The sequence below is a fragment of the Narcine bancroftii genome, chromosome 2, assembly GCF_036971445.1.
Source record: "Narcine bancroftii isolate sNarBan1 chromosome 2, sNarBan1.hap1, whole genome shotgun sequence".
In the NCBI taxonomy this organism is placed as follows: Eukaryota; Metazoa; Chordata; class Chondrichthyes; order Torpediniformes; family Narcinidae; genus Narcine; species Narcine bancroftii.
In genome coordinates this window covers 338,365,800-338,385,694 of record NC_091470.1, presented here as the reverse complement: position 1 = coordinate 338,385,694, position 19,895 = coordinate 338,365,800, and the positions used below count along the sequence as shown (strand labels likewise).

The 19,895-nt window shown below is 40.8% G+C and overlaps 1 protein-coding gene across 3 annotated transcripts in view; it reads left to right on the top strand.

Moving 5' to 3' along the window:
- Positions 1 to 19,895, top strand: part of LOC138755721 (corticotropin-releasing factor receptor 2) — a 175,541-nt gene that overhangs the window by 55,701 nt on the left and 99,945 nt on the right. Inside the window, exon 1 of one of the 3 annotated variants that reach the window (XM_069922179.1) lies at positions 10,407 to 10,587. The exons of 1 other annotated variant lie outside the window; for it this stretch is intronic. Coding sequence is in view for 1 of the 2 variants with exons in the window: in XM_069922178.1 (XP_069778279.1) it covers positions 12,540 to 12,654 (115 nt within the window). In the remaining variant the exon portion in view is untranslated. Of the gene's footprint in view, positions 1 to 10,406; positions 10,588 to 10,914; positions 12,655 to 19,895 lie in introns of those variants that run through there. One more of the 3 variants, XM_069922178.1, reaches the window with a different exon arrangement.

The following is a 19,895-nucleotide window of genomic DNA, read 5'->3' as shown; positions in this document are numbered from 1 at the left end:
GTGGACAATGGGACAAGTGTACTCACAAGGCTTACATTTCCATTAGAGACAAACTTTGTTGCATCGGACAGTGTGTATTGAGAGGTTGCAGATTGGTGATTCCGCAAAGATTGAGACCGAAGATCGTATCCTTAGCGCATGAAGGACACCTAGGTATTGTTGGTACCAAGCAAAACCTCAGGACCAAGGTATGGTGGCCAAGTTGTGATAAAGACGTAGAGAAATTTGTTAAAACTTGTCACGGATGTCAAATCACAAGTAGGAGTAATCCGCCAGAACCGATCCGGAGTACGCAACTTCCGACAGGACCATGGATTGACGTAGCTGTTGATTTTCTTGGACCTTTACCGACGGGTGAATCAATTATGGTAGTGATAGATTACTACAGCAGATACTATGAGTATATGGTGTTGAAGTCCACAACCACTGAAAAAACAATACAAGCATTTGCAAAGATATTCGCAAGATATGGATTACCTGTTACATTATACTCTGACAATGGTCCAGAATTCATTTCAGAGACATTTACGGAATACATGAGGACCACAGGTACCCACCATCATAAAGTAACTCCGAAATGGCTGCAAGCCAATGGAGAAGTAGAGAGACAAAATCAGTCCATTGAAAAACGATTGAGGATTGCACACGCAGAAGGACAAAATTGGCGAGAAGCATTGCTATCTTATGTGGCTGTCTATCGAGCAATGACTCATGCAACCACTGGAAAAAGTCCTGCAGAAGCATTTTTTGGGAGAAGAATCCGCACAAAAATGCCAGAAATAAAGGAAATCCGAGACGACCAGGAGAGGAGGGACCACGATGCTGAAAAGAAAGGTGCAGCAAAGCTGTACACAGATTCAAAACGTGGAGCCAAGTATTCAGACATCATGCCAGGAGATAATGTTCTAGTGAGGCATGAAACTGGTGGTAAGCTAGACACACCTTATTACCATCAACCCTATACTGTCGTATCCAGAAGTGGCAGTATGGTAACAGTCAAGTCTCCGACTGGAGTCCTGTATAAGAGACATGTCTCAGATGTAAAAAGGTACCAGTCCAGAGATATATCGAGTGAAGAGGTTGAAAGGCCAATACGAGATGTTTAAACTGAGAAACCCGATGATGTTCCAGAGGCAGTTACCAGCACTCCTGATGAAGTGACTAGAGCGCCAGAAACACCCGAAGCCGTGTTGAGCAGTATTTCCGACGCCGAGAGTGAACAACCGAGAAGCGACGACAATATCGCAGGCAGGCCGAAACGAAACCGGAAAGTGCCCAAACGATACGAAGACTTTGTGCCATAGTTTTAATAAGAACTTTGGGACAGTATTTAATCTTATATCATAAAGTGCATGTATGAATGCTGTAAGAAGTAAATTTTATGTAGTTGAGTTATAGTATTACCATTAGTTACGATGTTTGTATGTTTCCGAGGAATATTGGTAAGTGAAGGTAAAGTTTATTTCTGATTAAAGGAGGGATGTCATGATAATGAATATGTATGAGATGTACCGGAAGTCACGTGGTATGAGAGAGATAAGAACACAACCAGGAGAACAAAGGAAACGGGAGAATAAAGACACTAAGAAGTTTACCTGATAAACTTGTGTTTAATGTTTTATTAACTTCACATTTCGGGCCACAAATGTGACAGACTCCTGAATACAAAGGTGGTGGTGAGAGGGGAAGGTGCATAGGCTAACAAGTAAGAGATAATAGGCAGGAGTGTAAAAAAGAAAGAAGCTGAGAAAAGTTGGGTGGAGAGGGAAGATGGTGAAGAAAAGTTATCTGATAGGAGAAAGAGGGGAAAGGGGTGGGTAGCTGGAGAAAAGGGGACAGAGGAAGGAGGAAAAGAGGGAAATTGGGGGGAGGAGAATTGAATTTGGTGAAATTCAACTTTTTTGAAAAATTGGAGAATTAGAAAATTTGAGAACCTATCAGTTTCTTTCCTGAATATACTCCATTTCTACAGTTATGTACTTAGCTTTCTCTAACAGCACATCCCACAGCTATCATGACTGACTACATAAAAAAAAGGCCAATAGCCTTATAGACATTGGAACATATCCAAATGGAGGTTCCCTTCAAAGTTAGTGCACAATATCACTGGTCTATCATGGCTGCTGGAAACTAATCAAGGAGATTCATGCCCACCAATACGACTGTGGCTTGCTACATGTTCTCAAAAGCAATTAGACATGGGCACTATATGATGGCCAGTTTGAAATCCTGAAAAACAAATCAAAATCTATAAAAAGCTACAAGACTGTAATAAAAGTTAAATATTCTAATAAAATTGGACCCAACACATCTAACTACTTGCAACTGTAGTAATGCAACATGACACAAATATATACATTTTTTATAGCTAATAAATAAAGCAGATAATAGTTCAAATTTGTGAGATTTAATACCATTTATTATCATTCATGGGAACGCTGATATTTTTGTGAGCTGAAATACAAATGGAAAGGGAACAATATGCCATCTATTGACTCCATAATTTGAACTCTCAGCTGATGGCCCTCTTGGAGAGTTTCTCAGCCTGGGACATGTGCAGCTCACTTAATGTACTGTTTCAGCCCTCTTCACACTGTCGGACAGCCCCCGGCCCAATCTTTATCTCGCCCACCTGCTATTTTCTCATTTCACTCTCCTTGTCCCCAAACCATGATGCCCTGGCCCAATCCTATGGTTCAGATTTGAAGCCAACATTGAGCTGCTGACATACCACAACTGCAGCCATCAGCATTGTGATCTGCTGAGCAACAGGAATCCTAAGAGAAGAGGGAAAAATGGAAGGGGTGGTGGGAAGGAAGGAGAGTGGATGTGCCAAAGAGAAGAGCAGGAAAGAGAATAAGGTAGATAGAAAGGAACAAAGAAAGAAGAAAGTGAGAAAGGGAAGAGAAGAAGAGAAGGGAGTATTGTGGCTATTGAGTTTGTATGGCCAGGACCAGGTGGGGTCATTGGGAGCTTGGATGGATGGGCAGCTGAGGCGAGCATCTGCAGTCATGGCATCAGAGTTTGGATGGGTGGGTGGTCAGGGCCAAAAATAGGTGGGGGTTGACTTTTATACAGATCATACAGAAATTATGCAATTTTGGGGCAAAAATGAGGGGTCCACTATTACAGGGATCAATTATTACATGTGTATATATGGTAATTGCCCTGATTAATTAATCTATCAACTGGATGACTCTGACAACAGCTTTTGTTCAATGTAACCTTGGTCTCATCCTATCCTTTGTCTTATCCAACTCTCTCTCCAAATTAAAATGAATTTATTTTCTCCTTTTCGTGGATCTTATGGGGTGGGAGTCTTCAACCTGAAATGTTATTTCTATTTTCCTTTCCATAGATGCTGACTTGCTGAGTATTTCCTGCATTTGTATTTTGTTTTGTTCAGTTGCTGTATCAGAGGGGAATGTACAAATGCAATCCACACATGGCAATAATGAAAGTGGCTTTGCTTTTCACTTTGGAAAGGATAGGCCCCAAACATTGGGAACCTATTTAATGTTACTTGAGTGGAATGGTCTATGCTCTTTGACAGTGCACCAAGCTCATTGTTAATCAGCTGCTGAGCTTTCTTCTATTGCCAGGTCGTCAGAGTTAGCACTTGACTATACCAGAAGCAGTCTGTAACCTTGTCGTCCAGCAAGCTGTCACTTCTATGCCCTTCAACACTGTTCTTTCTGGCTTCTAAGCATTTGTGCCAAGTTTTCTTTAATATAGTCTAATCCTCTATCAACCTTTTTTTTCGCACTCCTATACCACCTTAAGTAACCACAGAGCACCTATGGTGCAGGATAGAAGCTTACCCAATACACTGAAACAATGCACCAGGGTAAGCTTTATATTCCCTCAGAACAGGTCATTCAAACATTGACCATATGAATCACTATCTCTCAACATTTGCCAATAAATTGCTGTCTTCAAAATGTTCTAAATCTATTGGCGGTTTACCAATTTAAATACAAGGCTTATTAACATGCAGCCAATTCATGATACTCCCCGATGACAGAAAAGCTATATAAATACCATTTGTATACATTATTTCTTTGGAAACTTTAGGAATGCTTGACCAAGAATTAAGAGTTTCTAAGAAATTAAGCCAGAATTTCTCAAAAAAAATGTTGAGAACCACTGGCCTATGCTTACTCCAGATGGAGCTTATGAGGCATAAGTAATAATGGATTAAAGGAAAGGAAAATTGTGACGTGAACCAGTATATTAGGATTAGGGGAGTACTCATTTTGACCTGAGCAGTATCAACAATCCTCCTTTTGTTAGGTCTGCTTTGTTCGAGAATGAGTGAGTCAGACACCAGACTGAGTCGAAATCAAGGTTCTTTATTACCGGATTGTAACACTTGCAACTAACAGTGTTAGTTGGAGAAGGCGCATTCTCCCGATATCAGCAAGTGGTGTTTTTTTTATACCTCAGGACAAGCACTTAGTAAATTATCATACCATTACATTGTCCAATGAATAAGCTGTTGCTACCCTTCTCTGTTAGTCTGCTGCACATCATCTTGTTATTGCCACACTTATCTTGAGCGTACAAGGTCACACCTGCATCCTGTTACTCCTTAGTACTGGGTGACTCCTTCTCCGGTCCCAACTCATGATGTTTTTACCTTACACTTTCTATGATCAACTGGGCTCTTTCCTACGTGGACGTAAAACAAAAGGGTGCTCGTTGCCTTGCCCAGTTGCTTTTTGCTGCTGGTTATGATATCCCTCTCCTGCAAGAACAAGGGAAATATGTCATTAAATATCCCATGAGGTGTTCGAGCCCTTTCATTAGTAGCTGTTCATTATGGGTGCAAGACATTGCAATTGTGGTAAAAATGTGAAATGAGGCAAAATATATGAAATAAAATATACAGAACTCATTAATAATTGTTGCCAATATGTGAAAGGTGTAATTAGGGCAGATTCTAAAATTGGTAAACAGCTTTGAAGATTAATCTACACTTGACAACATCCAGGCTTAAATTGATAAGTGACAGGTAATATTTGAGTCACATGGGTGCTGTCAAAAATGACGATACCAGGGAGAGCGCTTTGATAACAAATGATGTTATTACATTGGTTGACTTGCTCTCTACCTTATTTAGTATAATTAGATATTTCAGATATATTTCCTCTTTTTCCAATTAATATGTTTATTACAAAGAGGACATTTAACCCATTGGGTCCTTGGAAGTCCCAGCAGAACAATCCCGTCAGTCCTGTTGCCCCTCTCCTTATTTTTCATGTAGGTTTGCAAATTTTCCCATCAATTCCCCTTTGATTATACTACCACTTAACTACACCAATTGATAATTAACCTACTAGAAAAGTTTTGGTAAGAGGTAACAAAATAATTGGAAGAAATTATTATTCTAAAAATTGTCACTTTACAACACAATTTCAGAAATATTAAGATAGCTTTCCCTTTGTATTTTCTCAGTTTCTCTTCAGATTTGCATGCAGTTATTTTAATATTCCTTACAACTACAGGTTGTACCTGTCTTATCCAGTGCACCGTGGTCCGGCAACTCCCGTGGAATCTGCCTCCATTAGTACAAACTCATTACAGACAGTGCAGGACTCAAACCTTGGTCCTGATCGCTGGCGCTGTAAAGGTGATGCACTAATCGCTATGCTAACCGTGCATTATTTGCTGTTTTAAGCTCTGTTCTACCTTTGATTTGTTTACATACGGAGTTCCCCTGGGGGTCAATTTCTGTTTTCTGGCATTTTCTGTGGTCCGGCAATGGCCAGGTCCCAACATCACCTGTACTGATATATTTGATCAAATGCATCTGTTTTAACTTCTCAATTAATGATAAACTGCCATGAAACTTTTATTAACAAATGTCAAGAGACAGTGATTATTTTTAGACATACAGCATGGTAACAGGCCCTTTCGGCCCAAGAGCCCATGGTGGCCAGTTACACCCAATTGACCACAACCTCAGGTAAATTTTGAACGGAGGGAGGAAACCAGAGCAGCTGGGGGTAAACCCACACACACACCAGGAGAACGTACAAACTCCTTAGAGACAGCACAGGATTCAAACCCCTGTCCCGATCGCTGGTGTTGTATTAGCATTGTGGTAACCACTACCCTAATCGTGCCCTCCAATTCAAATGATTCATTTGGTCAATGTTTGGATGACCTGTTCTGAGGGAATCTGAAACTTACACTTGTGATTTGTTTCAATGTGTTGTGCAAACTACAAGTGATGGTCAAGTCTTCACGTTACAGCTTGTTCTTTCCACATCTTGCCTCGCCCTAGTTGACCTGAGGGCATTGAGTAGGGCTGAGGCCATTGAGTGGCAACATTGTGTTGTGAATTATTGTGAAACTAGGCATTAAATTCCTACCCCATGTTATTTTAAATAAATATTTCGGCTTGCCTTTAGATTGTTGGCCATTAATTTGATGCATTCACCTTTGAGTATTTATTACAAATCCTCAGAGAAAAATAATCTTATGGATATTTTAGGATACTCCCCTGTACACAGGGCAGCATGGTTGGCATAGCAGTTTGCGCAATGCCAGAGATTTGGACCGGGGTTCGAATCTCGTCCTGTTAGTAAGGAGTTTGTACCTTCTCCCCATGTCTGCGTGGGTTTTTCCTGGGGACTCCGGTTTTCTCCCATTGTTCAAAACGTACAGGGGGTGTAGGTTAATTGGGTGTAATTGGGTGGCACAGGCTTGTGGGCTAATATGGCCTGTGACTGTGCTGTATGTCTAAATTTAAAAAAATTCTATGGCTAGTTGATTTTGTGAGAGCAAGAGTATATTTGAATGCAAACAATAGATGAAGAGTTTCATCAGTGTTTTGATCATTACAAATCTGCTTAAATTTTGTAATTTCTGAACAATATGTTGTTCCATAAGGATCTTGATTCTTTAGGGGATTCTGCAGTGTCATTCTTTTATGTATGTGCAGTAGACATGATAAGTGATTTAAGAAACTATGATTGATCTCAAGGTTGATTTTAACAATTGCAGTTTGTAACTAAAAGTTTCAATTCAGTCAGTTTCTAACTGATCTTGTCTCCAAGCATGATGATCGCAAGGTAAAGAAATACTATGGAAGAGTTCCTTATATCTTCTTCTGTTTATTTTTACAAAATATCTGTTCAGCTCCAGCAAGTAAGAATTTCAGTGCATATGTGCAATGTATATGACAATAAACTCATTTACATTAACAAACTATTAACTTCTAATGGAACGCAATGCATCACATAACAAAAGAACTATTTTCTTTGATTGCCCCCTCATTCATTAAACTATCAGCAATTAAAATGGACTATTTGATATTGGTTTGCCAGTGAAACAAGTACAAATTAGCTTCCAACTCTGGATTTGAATTGTAAGTCCTCACTATAAATGAAATACGTTGTAGCGGCTTGCGCATGGAGACGCAGACCAGCGCACAAAATGGCCGATGAACATGGGGACTGCGTTGACCTGAGGGTGACACTGGCCGTCATCCCAGGTGACCTCCTGCACGCAGGAAGACAGTAAACTGTGGCAGGAATGACGGCCAATCCTAGGCCGGTGCTCCAATGACGCGGTGCCCTGATGTCAGCATCTGGGGCCCATATGAACACGATGGCCAGTTCAATAAACCAGTCTCGACTTTGAGGCTTTGGTGTGTATGCCATTCTTCTTCATGCCTGTGTAGCCTGAACACTACAATGTGTGCACTCTTTTCCTCAATGAGTGTCATGCAACAAATATAATAAATCAGGAAAAAGTTAATTATTCCACTTGTTCCATGTGTGTGTGTGTGTGTGTGTGTGTGTGTGTGTGTGTGTGTGTGTGTGTGTGTGTGTGTGTGTGTGTGTGTGTGTGTGTGTGTGTTAGATCTCATCTAGGTCATTTATAAGCATGAAGAAATATAATGGAAAATATCAAATGACATGAGATCATTTTTGAATTGCAGAACTTACTCATGTAACCCTGACTTTAAACACGACCTAATTCACCAAACCTATTTTCTGACCTAATAACAATAATTATCAATCAGTACTCCATCCAAACACACACACACACACACACACACACACACACACACACACACACACACACACACAGACACACACACACACACACACACACACACAGACACACACACACACACGCACGCACACACACACACACGCACACACACACACACACACACACACACACACACACACACACACTCTGTAGATAACTTTCATGGATTTGCATACACTACATCACATTCCCTCTTTGAAAAGGAGGAATTAATATGCTGAAGCTGTCACACTCATTCCAGAGAAATTTTGTGATTGAATTGATTTCCGGAATACAGAGATGATCTCCTAACTTGTCAATATTTCCTTCTGCAGGAATTGAGTGATTAATATTTTAAATTCTATCGCCTATTTTAATAAAATATCACTTAGTACTGCATGCAGAAAAAAGTTTTAGAGGGAAAGCTGAAGCATATTAAATTTGTTAAGAAGTGTGAACATGGACTCTGTCATGTTATTTAAATTGCTTCTCTCCATGGCTTCAACTGCATAATTTCAACTATTCCCACCAGAGTTGACTGAGCAAGTTCCGAGTCTTTTGAGTCTTCTCTGCATGGATAACAAATCATCGATCTGATTATGTAAGTTAGCAAAAGGATGGGAGGTAAATAACTTATTGTTAAAATCAAATACCCGTGTACTACAGGTAGTCCCTGACTTACAATCAATGCAACTTATGGCCATCTGTTCATATGACCGGAAAAATAAATAAAGAAAGGAAAATCTACCATATATACTTGTGTCTTTTAACCTCATAAGTACAAGTACAGTACCTGCTTCTTTCAAGGCTTCAGCAGCTGGGATGGCTGGGACCAGGTGATAAGTCTGTGTTTGGGGCATCAGGAGTTTGTATGTGTGGACATCCAGGACATTAGGATTTTGGATGTGGGGGCAGCCGGGTCATTGGGAGTTTGGATACACAGGTGGCTGGGACATTAGGAGTTTAGATGCTCTGGTAACCCGGCATCAGCAGTTAGCATGCTCTGTTGGCTGGGGCATCAGGAGTTCGGATGCGCGGGGGGCCGAGGCAAGGAACTGCAGTTGGAAGTTAGTATGCATGTGCAGCCGGGGCGAGGATCTGCGGTCAGGAGCTCAGATGGGTGGGTGGCCGGGGTGAGTCTGGCCTTGGTGGCCGTACAAACCATACAGTGAATTTCTGACTTCCCTCCATTTTGAGATATGAGAGGTTGATCAGAACAGAACACAGTGGTAAGTTGAAGACTACCTGTACTTGTGTCCTCACTGCACCTTTGACAATTCTAACTGGTCCTTCTTCTGCAACACATTCAACACTGGCTTATGTGGTAAAATCAACCTGTGTTTAACATCGAAACACAAGCACTGCAGATGCTGGCCTCTTGAATAGAAAAAGTATTGCTGGACGAACTCAGCAGGTCAGACACCATTTATGAGTAGAAATGATCCGTCAATGTTTCAGTTCTCAACCGTTTATCAAGACTAGATAAAATAAGCGAAATGACAAATATAAAATGGGAAAGTAAACTGGGGGAAGAGGGCAGAGGGCATGAGAGGTAGGGAAACATTTAGAGGGAGAAACCATTAGGAAGGAGGGTGGAGAAAGTAGAGAGAGAGGGAGAGATGTAGGTATTGGTAAAAGAGAGCTGAAAATAGTCGAATCAGTTGGGCTGGGAGTTAACCAAAATTAGAAAAATCAATGTTCATGCCATTAGATTTAAGGAATATGATATGTTGTTTCTCATCTTTGCATTCAGCTGTTCCCCGACAATTATGAAGCCAATGACACTGTAGGGGTAGTTTGGGGATATTAAAATAGTTGGCTACAGGAAGTTTAATGGAATTGTCAGCGTGTGTGGGTACATCAACAAGACATGCACCCAATTGCTGTTAATACTGGATTTTCATGCAGTGGCTGAATGGATGAGGGTTTCTCAATAAAACTCAGACTCTTCCTTCCTTATTTTGAGTGGGTCATGAACCAGGAATCAATGAAAGTGATAATGAGTCTATTGTCATATACTTTGTAAAATACACATATGCGCCAAATTCTTACTTGCTGCAGATGAAAAGGTACTTTGTTAAAAACATCTACAATACTATACTTAATTAAATTAAAGAGTCAGTAAATACAAAAAGAAAGATAATAAATATTCATGGTAAAAATGTTCCGCTTTATCAATAGGACTCTCAGAATATATTTGAATTATTCCATCTGTTTCCCTGGTAATTTTATGCTGTGATAGAACATAGAATAAACTGTCGATTTCATAATTCCAGTGTCAGATTTGCAAATGATGAGTCTTACCCATCAGAGCCAACTCCGTGTAATTTTGACCTGAATGCTGGGAAAATTGAACAGAGAGACAACGCTGCTTTTGGTTCACTTTTCCTGCCATTAGATTTGAGGGATTCGCAGAGATTTTGCTGAGATGTATGTGAGAACCATTTCTGAGAAGTATATAGGAAGGCAGGGTGTCTGGAAGATTGTGACTTTTAACCCTTTTTTCTTCAGATGGGTAAAGGACATGCTTGCATTCTGAAGGTAATGATATATTTTATCTTTTTAATGTCTGCCTTCATTGAGACCTTAACAGACCCCAATAACTGCAAACTGGTGTCAATCAAGGCTGCATCATTATCCTAGTGCTTTTCACCACTTGCTGGCAGAAATGCTGAACTCTCTTTCAACAAGCTTCCCACAGGGGAGGACAATTACAAAGTTATCACCTCTGTTGCGAAACCTAGGTCACTGCAACTTTAGTCATTAAGCTTGCAAAAGTACATGTTCAGAGGCTGAAGTCCAAATCAACACATGGTGAGAGTACTTACCGTTCAAATCATTGTTTACAGTGCCTCATTTTGCAGGGGAAAGTCCCAGGGGATAGCAGAAGATAATGTTCTGAATGTGGGGGCTGGTGAAAAGTAAAGACCAAGGGAACTCTGTTACTGTTATGCCTGAGAAGATGGAGATCAGAGGAGAGGGACAGAAAATGAAAGATATACTTGTCAACTTTGTCACTTACGGAACAAGAAGGAGGGCATTTCAGAAACTTAGAGCAGAAGACCTCGTCTTGAGAACAGATGCAGCCGAGTTAGTGGAATTGAGTTGGAAAGTTAAACAGGAGTGTCTGCAGATCCTGGGGTCAAATGCAATAATGCAGAAGGAGCTAAAGGATAACCAGTGTTGTGGGCCTGGACCCTTCATCAGGTACAAGTAAAAGCAGACAGGTGCCTGAATAAAAAAGTGGGAGGAGGAGGAGGAGGAGACTAACATTTAAGAGGTCATGGCTGGATACAGGTTGAAGGTTACCAGTGTTTTGGGCCTGGACCCTTCATCAGGTACAAGTAAAATCAGACAGGTGCCTGAATAAAAAGGTGGGGGGAGGAGGAGGAGACTAACATTTAAGCGGTCATGGCTGGATACAGGTTGAAAGGTAGAAGAGAAAACAGCTGAGAAGTAATGGGGAGGAGTAGTTCTCTGATTGAAGAGGGAAAAGAAAGAGTAGATAGCTGGAGAAAGAGAGAGACTTTGGGAGATTATTGGAAATTGGAGAAGTTGATATTAATCCTGTTGGAGGAACCTATATCTGTGGCCACAAGGAATGCTACACGTACCTGCACCTCCTCCGTCCTTGACTCCACCCCCCCACCCCCCCAATCCACAATACACTCAATGAGTGCTCTCTTCCTCTTCCACCTCTGGCCCCACATATTACAATCTCCAATAATATACATTAATGATGTAGCATCAATAATCACAAAAGGCTGATGTTGTGAAACTATCAGGCTTTTATCAACTAATGTCAGGAATTACTATCAACCTCATTGACTGATTGAAGCAAAGAGAAAGGGGAACATGCAAGGAGCTATGGGTAGGATCTGTCTCAGGAGGCGTGTCTAGCCGGCAGCTGCCAATCATGGCATAACAGTGGTTGACCACATTCACCCCTCCTTTTTAAGAAGCGTCCTGGACATCCGTCATAGACGTGGTGAGTTTGTGCGGACCCTCCTGGTTTAGGGTGATGGAGGCCAATATGGATTCATTGTCCGAGACTGATGGGTGCTCCCGAACCCGAGATGGCTGGCCTCGACCCCTCGTTGCATTGTATAGCTAGGAAGATGGCGTTTGGCATGCAGTCTAAAATGGCAGTGTGCATGATTTGCACATGGCGTCGCTGGAATGCAGGGAAGATGGTGCTAATCCCACTGCCCGGAGAGATGACTGTCCACGTATGCATCTCTTATGAGGTCCTCTATGTTCTTGCCGGCCGACACGGCCTTACAGTCGCATGTTCTACTTAAGATCCGGAAGGCCTGCAGATACTTGGCACTCAACTCACCAAATTGCTGTTTTCTGGAGGCCTGGAAATACCTGGCATAGACCTCATTAACCTTACTGCAATACTGGGCCTTGAAGATCTCCATTGCTGCTGGCATCGCTGTTCATCGGGAACACTTTGGCATGAGAGGATTAGTCTCCGTCAGTTAGCATCCATGGTGAGGCAACCATGGCTGCCACCAGGAAGTTTTCCAAGCAGCATAGCCAAAGTTCAAATGTGTTCGGGGTATCCAGCGACAGGGGGTCGATGTCGAACTTCTCAGGTTTCAGGTACTGTTCCATGCTTTTTAAAAAATGTTAGTTAATAAAATTGATGTACCATCAATAATTACAAAAGGCTAAAACAGCTTGGGTTCGGATTGAAATGAATAAATTTGGAGAAACTATCCCAGAACAAATTTTGTATAACTGGAATAATGAATAGCTTAAAGGAAATATAGAGGTACCAATTTTAAAACATATATTGAAAATATGAAATGGGATTCATAAGGAGAGAGGGATTAAAAATGATCAATTACCAAAAATGTTGTTAAAACAAAATTAACTTATTCCTTTCACTTTGAATAATTCTTTATTTGATAATTGGTACAGTAAAGGTATACAGAGGATAAAAGATCATTTTTCTAGGATCTTTTTAACTTTTGAGCAATTAAAAGATAAATATCACACACAATAATACAATTTTTGTACATTACCAATTAAAAACGTACTTAGAAAAGAAATTAGCAACAGATTTGAGACTCCCAGTACAAAGTCAATTTGAAAGTCTAATTATTATTAAGAAATTTATTACTAATATGTAAAATTACAAGAAACTACAGAGAAAAAAGTTTTATACAAATCAAAATTACGAAGGGAGTAAGATTTAAATATACAAATTCAAGAGTAAATATGGTCAAAATAGAGAGTGATACAGTTAATGCTAGATATCAAATGGTTCAATATATTTTTCTTCATCAATTGTATTGTACTCCACATAAATTTAATTTTAATTATTTGGATGAGTGTTTTCAATGTACAAAGGATAGAGAGACTTTTTTTTTACATTCGGTATGGTCCTGTGAGAACGTGGAACGAATTGAGTATATTACTAGGATATATTATGAAGATGAAGATCCAAAAAGATCCAAGAATATTTTTACTTGGGGATATACATGAAAAAGGTATAAAAACTGAAATTGGACAAATATCAAGAAAAAATGTTAAATATTTCAGTAGCGACTGCAAAGAAATGTATAGCGGTAATGTGGAAAACTGAAAATGTGGTATTATTAGGCAGGTGGCATATTGAAAAGCAGAATTGGACACCTTTAGAAAAAAAAATACATATAGTATAAGAAATCGAGTTGAAAACTTTTATAAAATTTGGAAACCATATATGGATTTTATAAATAAAATTCCATTCACCTTCTCCACTTTACCCACCCCTCTCTATTAGAAGCTACAAAAATAATCAATGAATATTATATACGCTAAGAATATTATATATGTAGAAGTAGGTGTTCTTTTTTTATTTATTTTCTTTTTCTTTTGGGAGGGAGGGGGGTTGGGGAAAAAATATTTTTTGTATCATTTTGTATGACTTACAATAATTACTGTATTATTGAATTATTCCCTTTTGTATCGATACAAATGATCTTTTTTTTAAATTATAAAAGGCTGATGTTGTGAAACTATCAGGCTGTTATTAATTAAAGACAGGAACTACCATCAACCTCATTGACTGATTGAAGCAAAGAGAAAGGGAATCATGCAAGGGATTATGGGTAGGATTGATCTCGGGAGGCATGCCCAGCGGCAGCAGCCAATCATGGCATATCAGTGGTTTACCACAATTAACTTACTATGGAGACAGATAGAATAAATTAAAAAGATACAGAATAAATTTTCACAGTTACAAATAATGGAAAAATGGCATTTCAATAGTGCTCATAGGTCTTATTTATGGTGCCAGAGCACTTAATGATCAGGGTAGAAATGGGATGTTCAAGAGACTGATAGTCATTGGAAAAAAAAATTGTTCTTGAATTGAGGGGGTACAGTCCTAAATGATATTGGCTGTCTTTGTCAGGCAGTACCTCACATGGATGGGAGGTCAGATCTGTGATGAACTTGATTAGCAAATTGGATTAGTAAATTTACAGATGATACAAAGGTTGGCAGTGTTGTGGACAGTGAGGAAGATTAACAAAGCTTGCAGGGTAATTTAGGACAGTTAGAAGAGTGGACTGAAAGATGGCAGATGGAGTTTAATACTGATAAATGTGAGGTGCTACATTTTGGTAGGACTAATCTAAATAGGACATACACGTTAAATGGTAGATAATTGAGGAGTGCAGTGGAATAAAGGGATTTGGGAGTCATGGTACATAATTCTCAGAAAGTTGAATCATGTGGATAGGGTGGTGAAGAAGATATTTAGTATGTTGGCTTTCATAAATCAGAATATAGGATACAGGAGTTGAGATGTTATGTTGAAATTGTATAAGGCATTGGTGAGGCCAAATCTGGAATATTGTATGCAGATTTGGTCGCTGAATTACAGGAAAAATATAAACAGTATAGAGAGAATGCCGAGGAAATTTATGAGAATATTGGCGGGGTTTCAGGGTTTCAGTTACAGGGAAAGGTTGAGCAGTCCGGGAGTTTATTGTCTGAAGCGTAAAAGGTTGAGGGATGATTTGATAGAGGTATTCAAAATTATAAGGGGGACAGATAGAGTCAATTTGGATAGGATTTTTCCACAGAGAGTGGGCGAGATTCAAACAACAGGACATGGATTGAGAGTAAAAAGGGAAAAGTTTAGGGGAAACATAAGGGGAAATTTCACGCAGAGGGTGGGGGAAGGTATGGAATGAACCTCTGGCAGTAGTGATAGAAGCAAGTTCGATGTTAATATTCAAGGAATGGTTGGATAGGTATATAGATGGATAAGGTGTGGAAGGTTATGGGCCGAATGCGGGTCAGTGAGACTAGGTTGGAGATGATGTTCGGCATGGACTAGTAGGGCCAAACTGGCCTGTTTCTGTGCTGTAAATGGTTTTATATATTTGCTACCTTCTCCAGCGTTCTGCATTCATTGGTACTCAAATTACCAAGTGAAATGCAAAAGTCTACAGATGCTACAATTGTAGTAAAAATACAGAAATGCTGATGGGATGGGTCAGTAAATGCAGATGATTCGAAGATTTCAGGTGTTGTGAATAGCATTGAAGATTGTCATAGGTTACAACAGGATATAGGTAGGATGCAGATTTGGTGGAAAAGTGGCAGATGGAGTTCAATCCGGATAAATGTGAGGTGACGCATTTTGGAAGGTCAAACTTGAAGGCAAAACACATGGTTAATGGAAGGATACTCAACCATGTTCAAGAACAGAAGGACTTTGCGGTCCAAATCCATACATCTCTCAAGGTTGCCATGCAGGTTGATAGGCTAGTTAAGAAGGCCTATAGTATGCTGGGCTTCATTAGTAGGGGAATTGAGTTCAGGAGTAATGAGGTCATGTTGCAGCTCTGTAAATCTCTGGTGAGATCACAATTAGAATATTGTGTTCAGTTCTGGTTACCTCAATACAGGAAGGATGTGGAAACTGGAGAGGGTGCAGTTGCCATTTACCAGGATGTTGCCTGGATTAGAAAATATGTCTTATGAAGCAAGGTTAGCAGAGCTATGAACTTTTTCCCTTTGGAATGAAGAAAGATGAATGATCTAAAAGAATATGAGATGCATAAGGTGTTTTCAAGCTGGGCCTCCACTTCAAGGCCGGTTGCAGAGGCGAATAAAAATTTTAAAATTACCTGTTCATGTAACAGCCTTAAATGGTTGATCCAGTGCTGCCTTTATGCAGAGTAGTGCCTCGGTGCATCATCTGGTGTGACTGTAAGCAGGGCGACTGTTGCCATGGTGCCTCCTGTCATAAATACTTGGCAGAGCAATGGCTATCTTCCTTACCCATCTTCCTTCCCAGAACCATTCCAGCTGCTTGGAGGATTATGGGTACGGAAGAAGGCCTTTGCTCTGCCACGTATTAAGCCACTGATGCTGACAAGTGGCCCCAAAGTCTGAAGCGGCCCAGTGAGGTGCTAGAGCAAACATATAAAACCATTTACAGCACAGAAACAGGCCAGTTTGGCCCTACTAGTCCATGCCGAACATCATCTCCAACCTAGTCTCACTGACCCGCATTCGGCCCATAACCTATTAAGCCACTGATGCTGACAAGTAGCCCCAAAGTCTGAAGCAGCCCAGTGAGGTGCTAGAGCAGCTGGTGGTGTTGTCACAATCAGTACCAACCGCCCCCTGATGGCCCCCGCCAGCCGCCCCTGCCATGACAGCTCCCACCGCCTGCCCCTGCCTTAACGGCCCCCCGATGGCTATCCCTGCCCTGACGGCCCGCGCCGACCTCGTCTGCCCCGATGGCCCCGACAGGAGGGTCCTGCCCTCATGGCTATTACCAGCTGCCCCTACCCTGTCGGCCCCCCTGCCCTGAGAGGGCCATGGAGGGAGAGGAGTGAGTGAGATGAGTGGCAGGCTGATGATGTCACTGCGATGTCAGCCGTTCACCCCTAGCCAGCCGCTTGCAGCAGCAGTACATTCATGCAATGTGGCAGAGCACAGAACTCTGCCATTGATGCTTCCCCCAAGAGTGATTTCAGTTGGCCCCTTGGAGCCAGCCACAGTGCATTCATGGAGATAAGTTTCCCAATGTAAGGGAGGAGAATTTCTACCTTTACACTCAGGTTTTTTGACTGTATGAAAAGGGGTATTGATAAGGTAGACAGCGAACACCTTTTTCCCAGGGCAGGAGTAACAAACACCAGAAGACAACTGTACAAAGTGAAGGGAGGAAAGTTTAGGGAAGACATCAGGAGTAAATTTTTTACACAGAGTGTGGGTCCCTGGAATGCATTGTGGGGTGGTGGTGGCGATTCAAACAATAGGGGCATTTAAGAGACTGTTAGGCAGGAATGTGAATCAAACATTAAGAGGTAGGGTGTGTTAAGTTTATATAGGTTGGAACAATATTGTGGGTCCTGGCCTACAGGAAAAAGAATCTCAGGGCTGCGCATGTATGTTCTCTGTCAATAAGTCTGAACTTTCAGATTTATGGGTAAATCTTGTGTCCGCAAAATCAGACAGTTGATGGAACTGTCCTGACATCGTCTCTCACCTGCTTAAAATTACAATAATTTGTTATAATTAGAAAATTCTACAGCAGGAAATTGTTTGTGAGGTGTGTAACTCTGCCTGTGTATATGTTGGGACCCAAGATCAATTTAACTGCCTTCAATGGAGAAGAAATTTTGCAACAGCTCAATTCACATGTCAAGCTCACTTAAAGGACTACTGTACATTTTTTTTCTCCATTAAAATTAACGATCTGGAAATCTTAGATTCCCCAAAACAATCATTACTTTCTTATTAGTTTCTGTGTCAGAAGATTACATTTTACACATTAATGCTTTCTTCAGCTTGCACTTGAGAAGCTTAACTTAAAGCAAGACATCTTGTGGAAACTATTAATACCATTCATTAAAATCCTACCCCCCTCCCCCCATGAATTTCCTAATGATGGCTGCATGCAAAGCATGTAGCTGTCATGTGATTCCTATACTAACCTATAAGAAATAAGGTAGACCCATAACCTACACAATCCTTATCAGCCTAATTGCAGTGGCAAAAAGGAGGGGTGGGGGATATGTTTTGCAGGTGCAGTAGTCTGACCTGATGCATCATTTTATTATTTCAGAAAAAAACTTTGAAACCCTTAAGCTATAGCCCTTTGGCTGACTGAGTTAAAACCAAACATCAAGCATCCATTGAAATTAATCCTTCATTATTCTCTTTTTTTCCCCCCACCTCTCCATCAGTCCTCCCCAGATTCGCCTATTTACCTAGACACTTGATACCATTTACATTGGCCAATTAACCTATTAATTTGCATGTCTTTACGGGCAAACTAAACACATTTTGTGAATTTATCTTCATGACCATGAAGGAACTTCACACCTCACTAACCCACACATCTAAGGGAAGTGAGAGGAAACTGGAGGAAATCCACAGGGTCACAGGGGAGAACATGCAAACTACACACAGACAGCACTCAATGTCAGCATTGAACTTGAGACTTTGGTGCAGTGAACTAAGGCCTTTCCAGCTTATCATTGAGTCTGTTTATTCATGAAAAATATACTCAAGAGATACAAACCAGTGTATGACATTCTTTATGTTAAATAGTGTCTATGAACAATGTTGATAGAATATACAGTTATAGCACCATCAGGATAATACATTCTCTGTATGAAGCAACCAGTGACACTCATCTAGCCTCTTTGGACAAAATACTTTCAGGTTTGTGGGGCTATTATGCAGAACTCAGCTCCCTCATGTCCAGGGGTAGCAGGACCTTAAAATGCATTCCCTTTTCACAGAGTCTGTGTGTTCACTTTACCAAGCTTCAGTCCACTGCTTAGCACATACTCATTCAGCTTAGAATGTACCATTCATTTATAAACATCTCATTTTTTTGGAAGACCAACAAGTTTCTGTTTCCCCAAATTAATGATCTTCCTGAAGCATAGCCAAGGACATCGACCACTTGGCAGAAAGCTGAAGTCCAGCACCTCCAGGTTCAACGGCAGCTTTTTTCTTTCGTTTGCTTGTACTGTTTTTTATTTTTACACTACCTGTTTTAAAGGAAACATTTCTCAATAGCATGCAAAACAAAATTCTGCACTGTATCTTAGTACATGTAACAATAAAGAATTTAATTCAGTAAACAATTCAAATAGAGTTGGAAGCATTGGTCTTTCTTATTCACATTTGCCTCAACGTGTTAGCTGAAGAAGAGGTCCTCTGATAGGTAGATGCCCAGAAACTTGAAGATTCTAATCTTCTCCATTACTGTTCTGTCAATGAAAACAGGTGCATGGTTCCTTCCCCCCCCCCCACCCCCCACCCCCCCCCCCCCCCCCCCCATCTTGCTGATGTTGAGAGCAAGTTGTTATTCTAACACAACACAACTAGATTCTGGATGTTCATCTGATATCCTGACTTGTTATTTCCTGTGCTTTGGCTAGCAATGGATTTACTGATTGTGTGGGACCCAAACTAGGCTATGCAGTCCTGAGTGTGCAAAGAATAGAGCAGGGGACTAAGCACACAGCCTTGGGTGCACATGTGTTGTTAAGAGAGGAGGAGGTGATGTTGTCAATTCGCACTGATTGGGATCTGCCAATGAGGAACTAGAGCATCCAATTGCAAAGGAATGGACAGAATCGCAGATCCCTGAATTTTCCTGGTATATGGTGTTAAATACTGAGCAGTGGTGGAGTATCCTATGTTACGCAACTATTTGGGATGAACATCAATAAAGGGCCCTGTCCTTATGCTTTGTGCTTCCCCAGGCAAGCGATCATCAAGTAGTCCAGAAACAGGAAGCAGGGTAATAACTTGAAAAGTCATCTGTCCATTTCCCTCTATGCATGTTGCTTAGCCCAGTGAGTTCC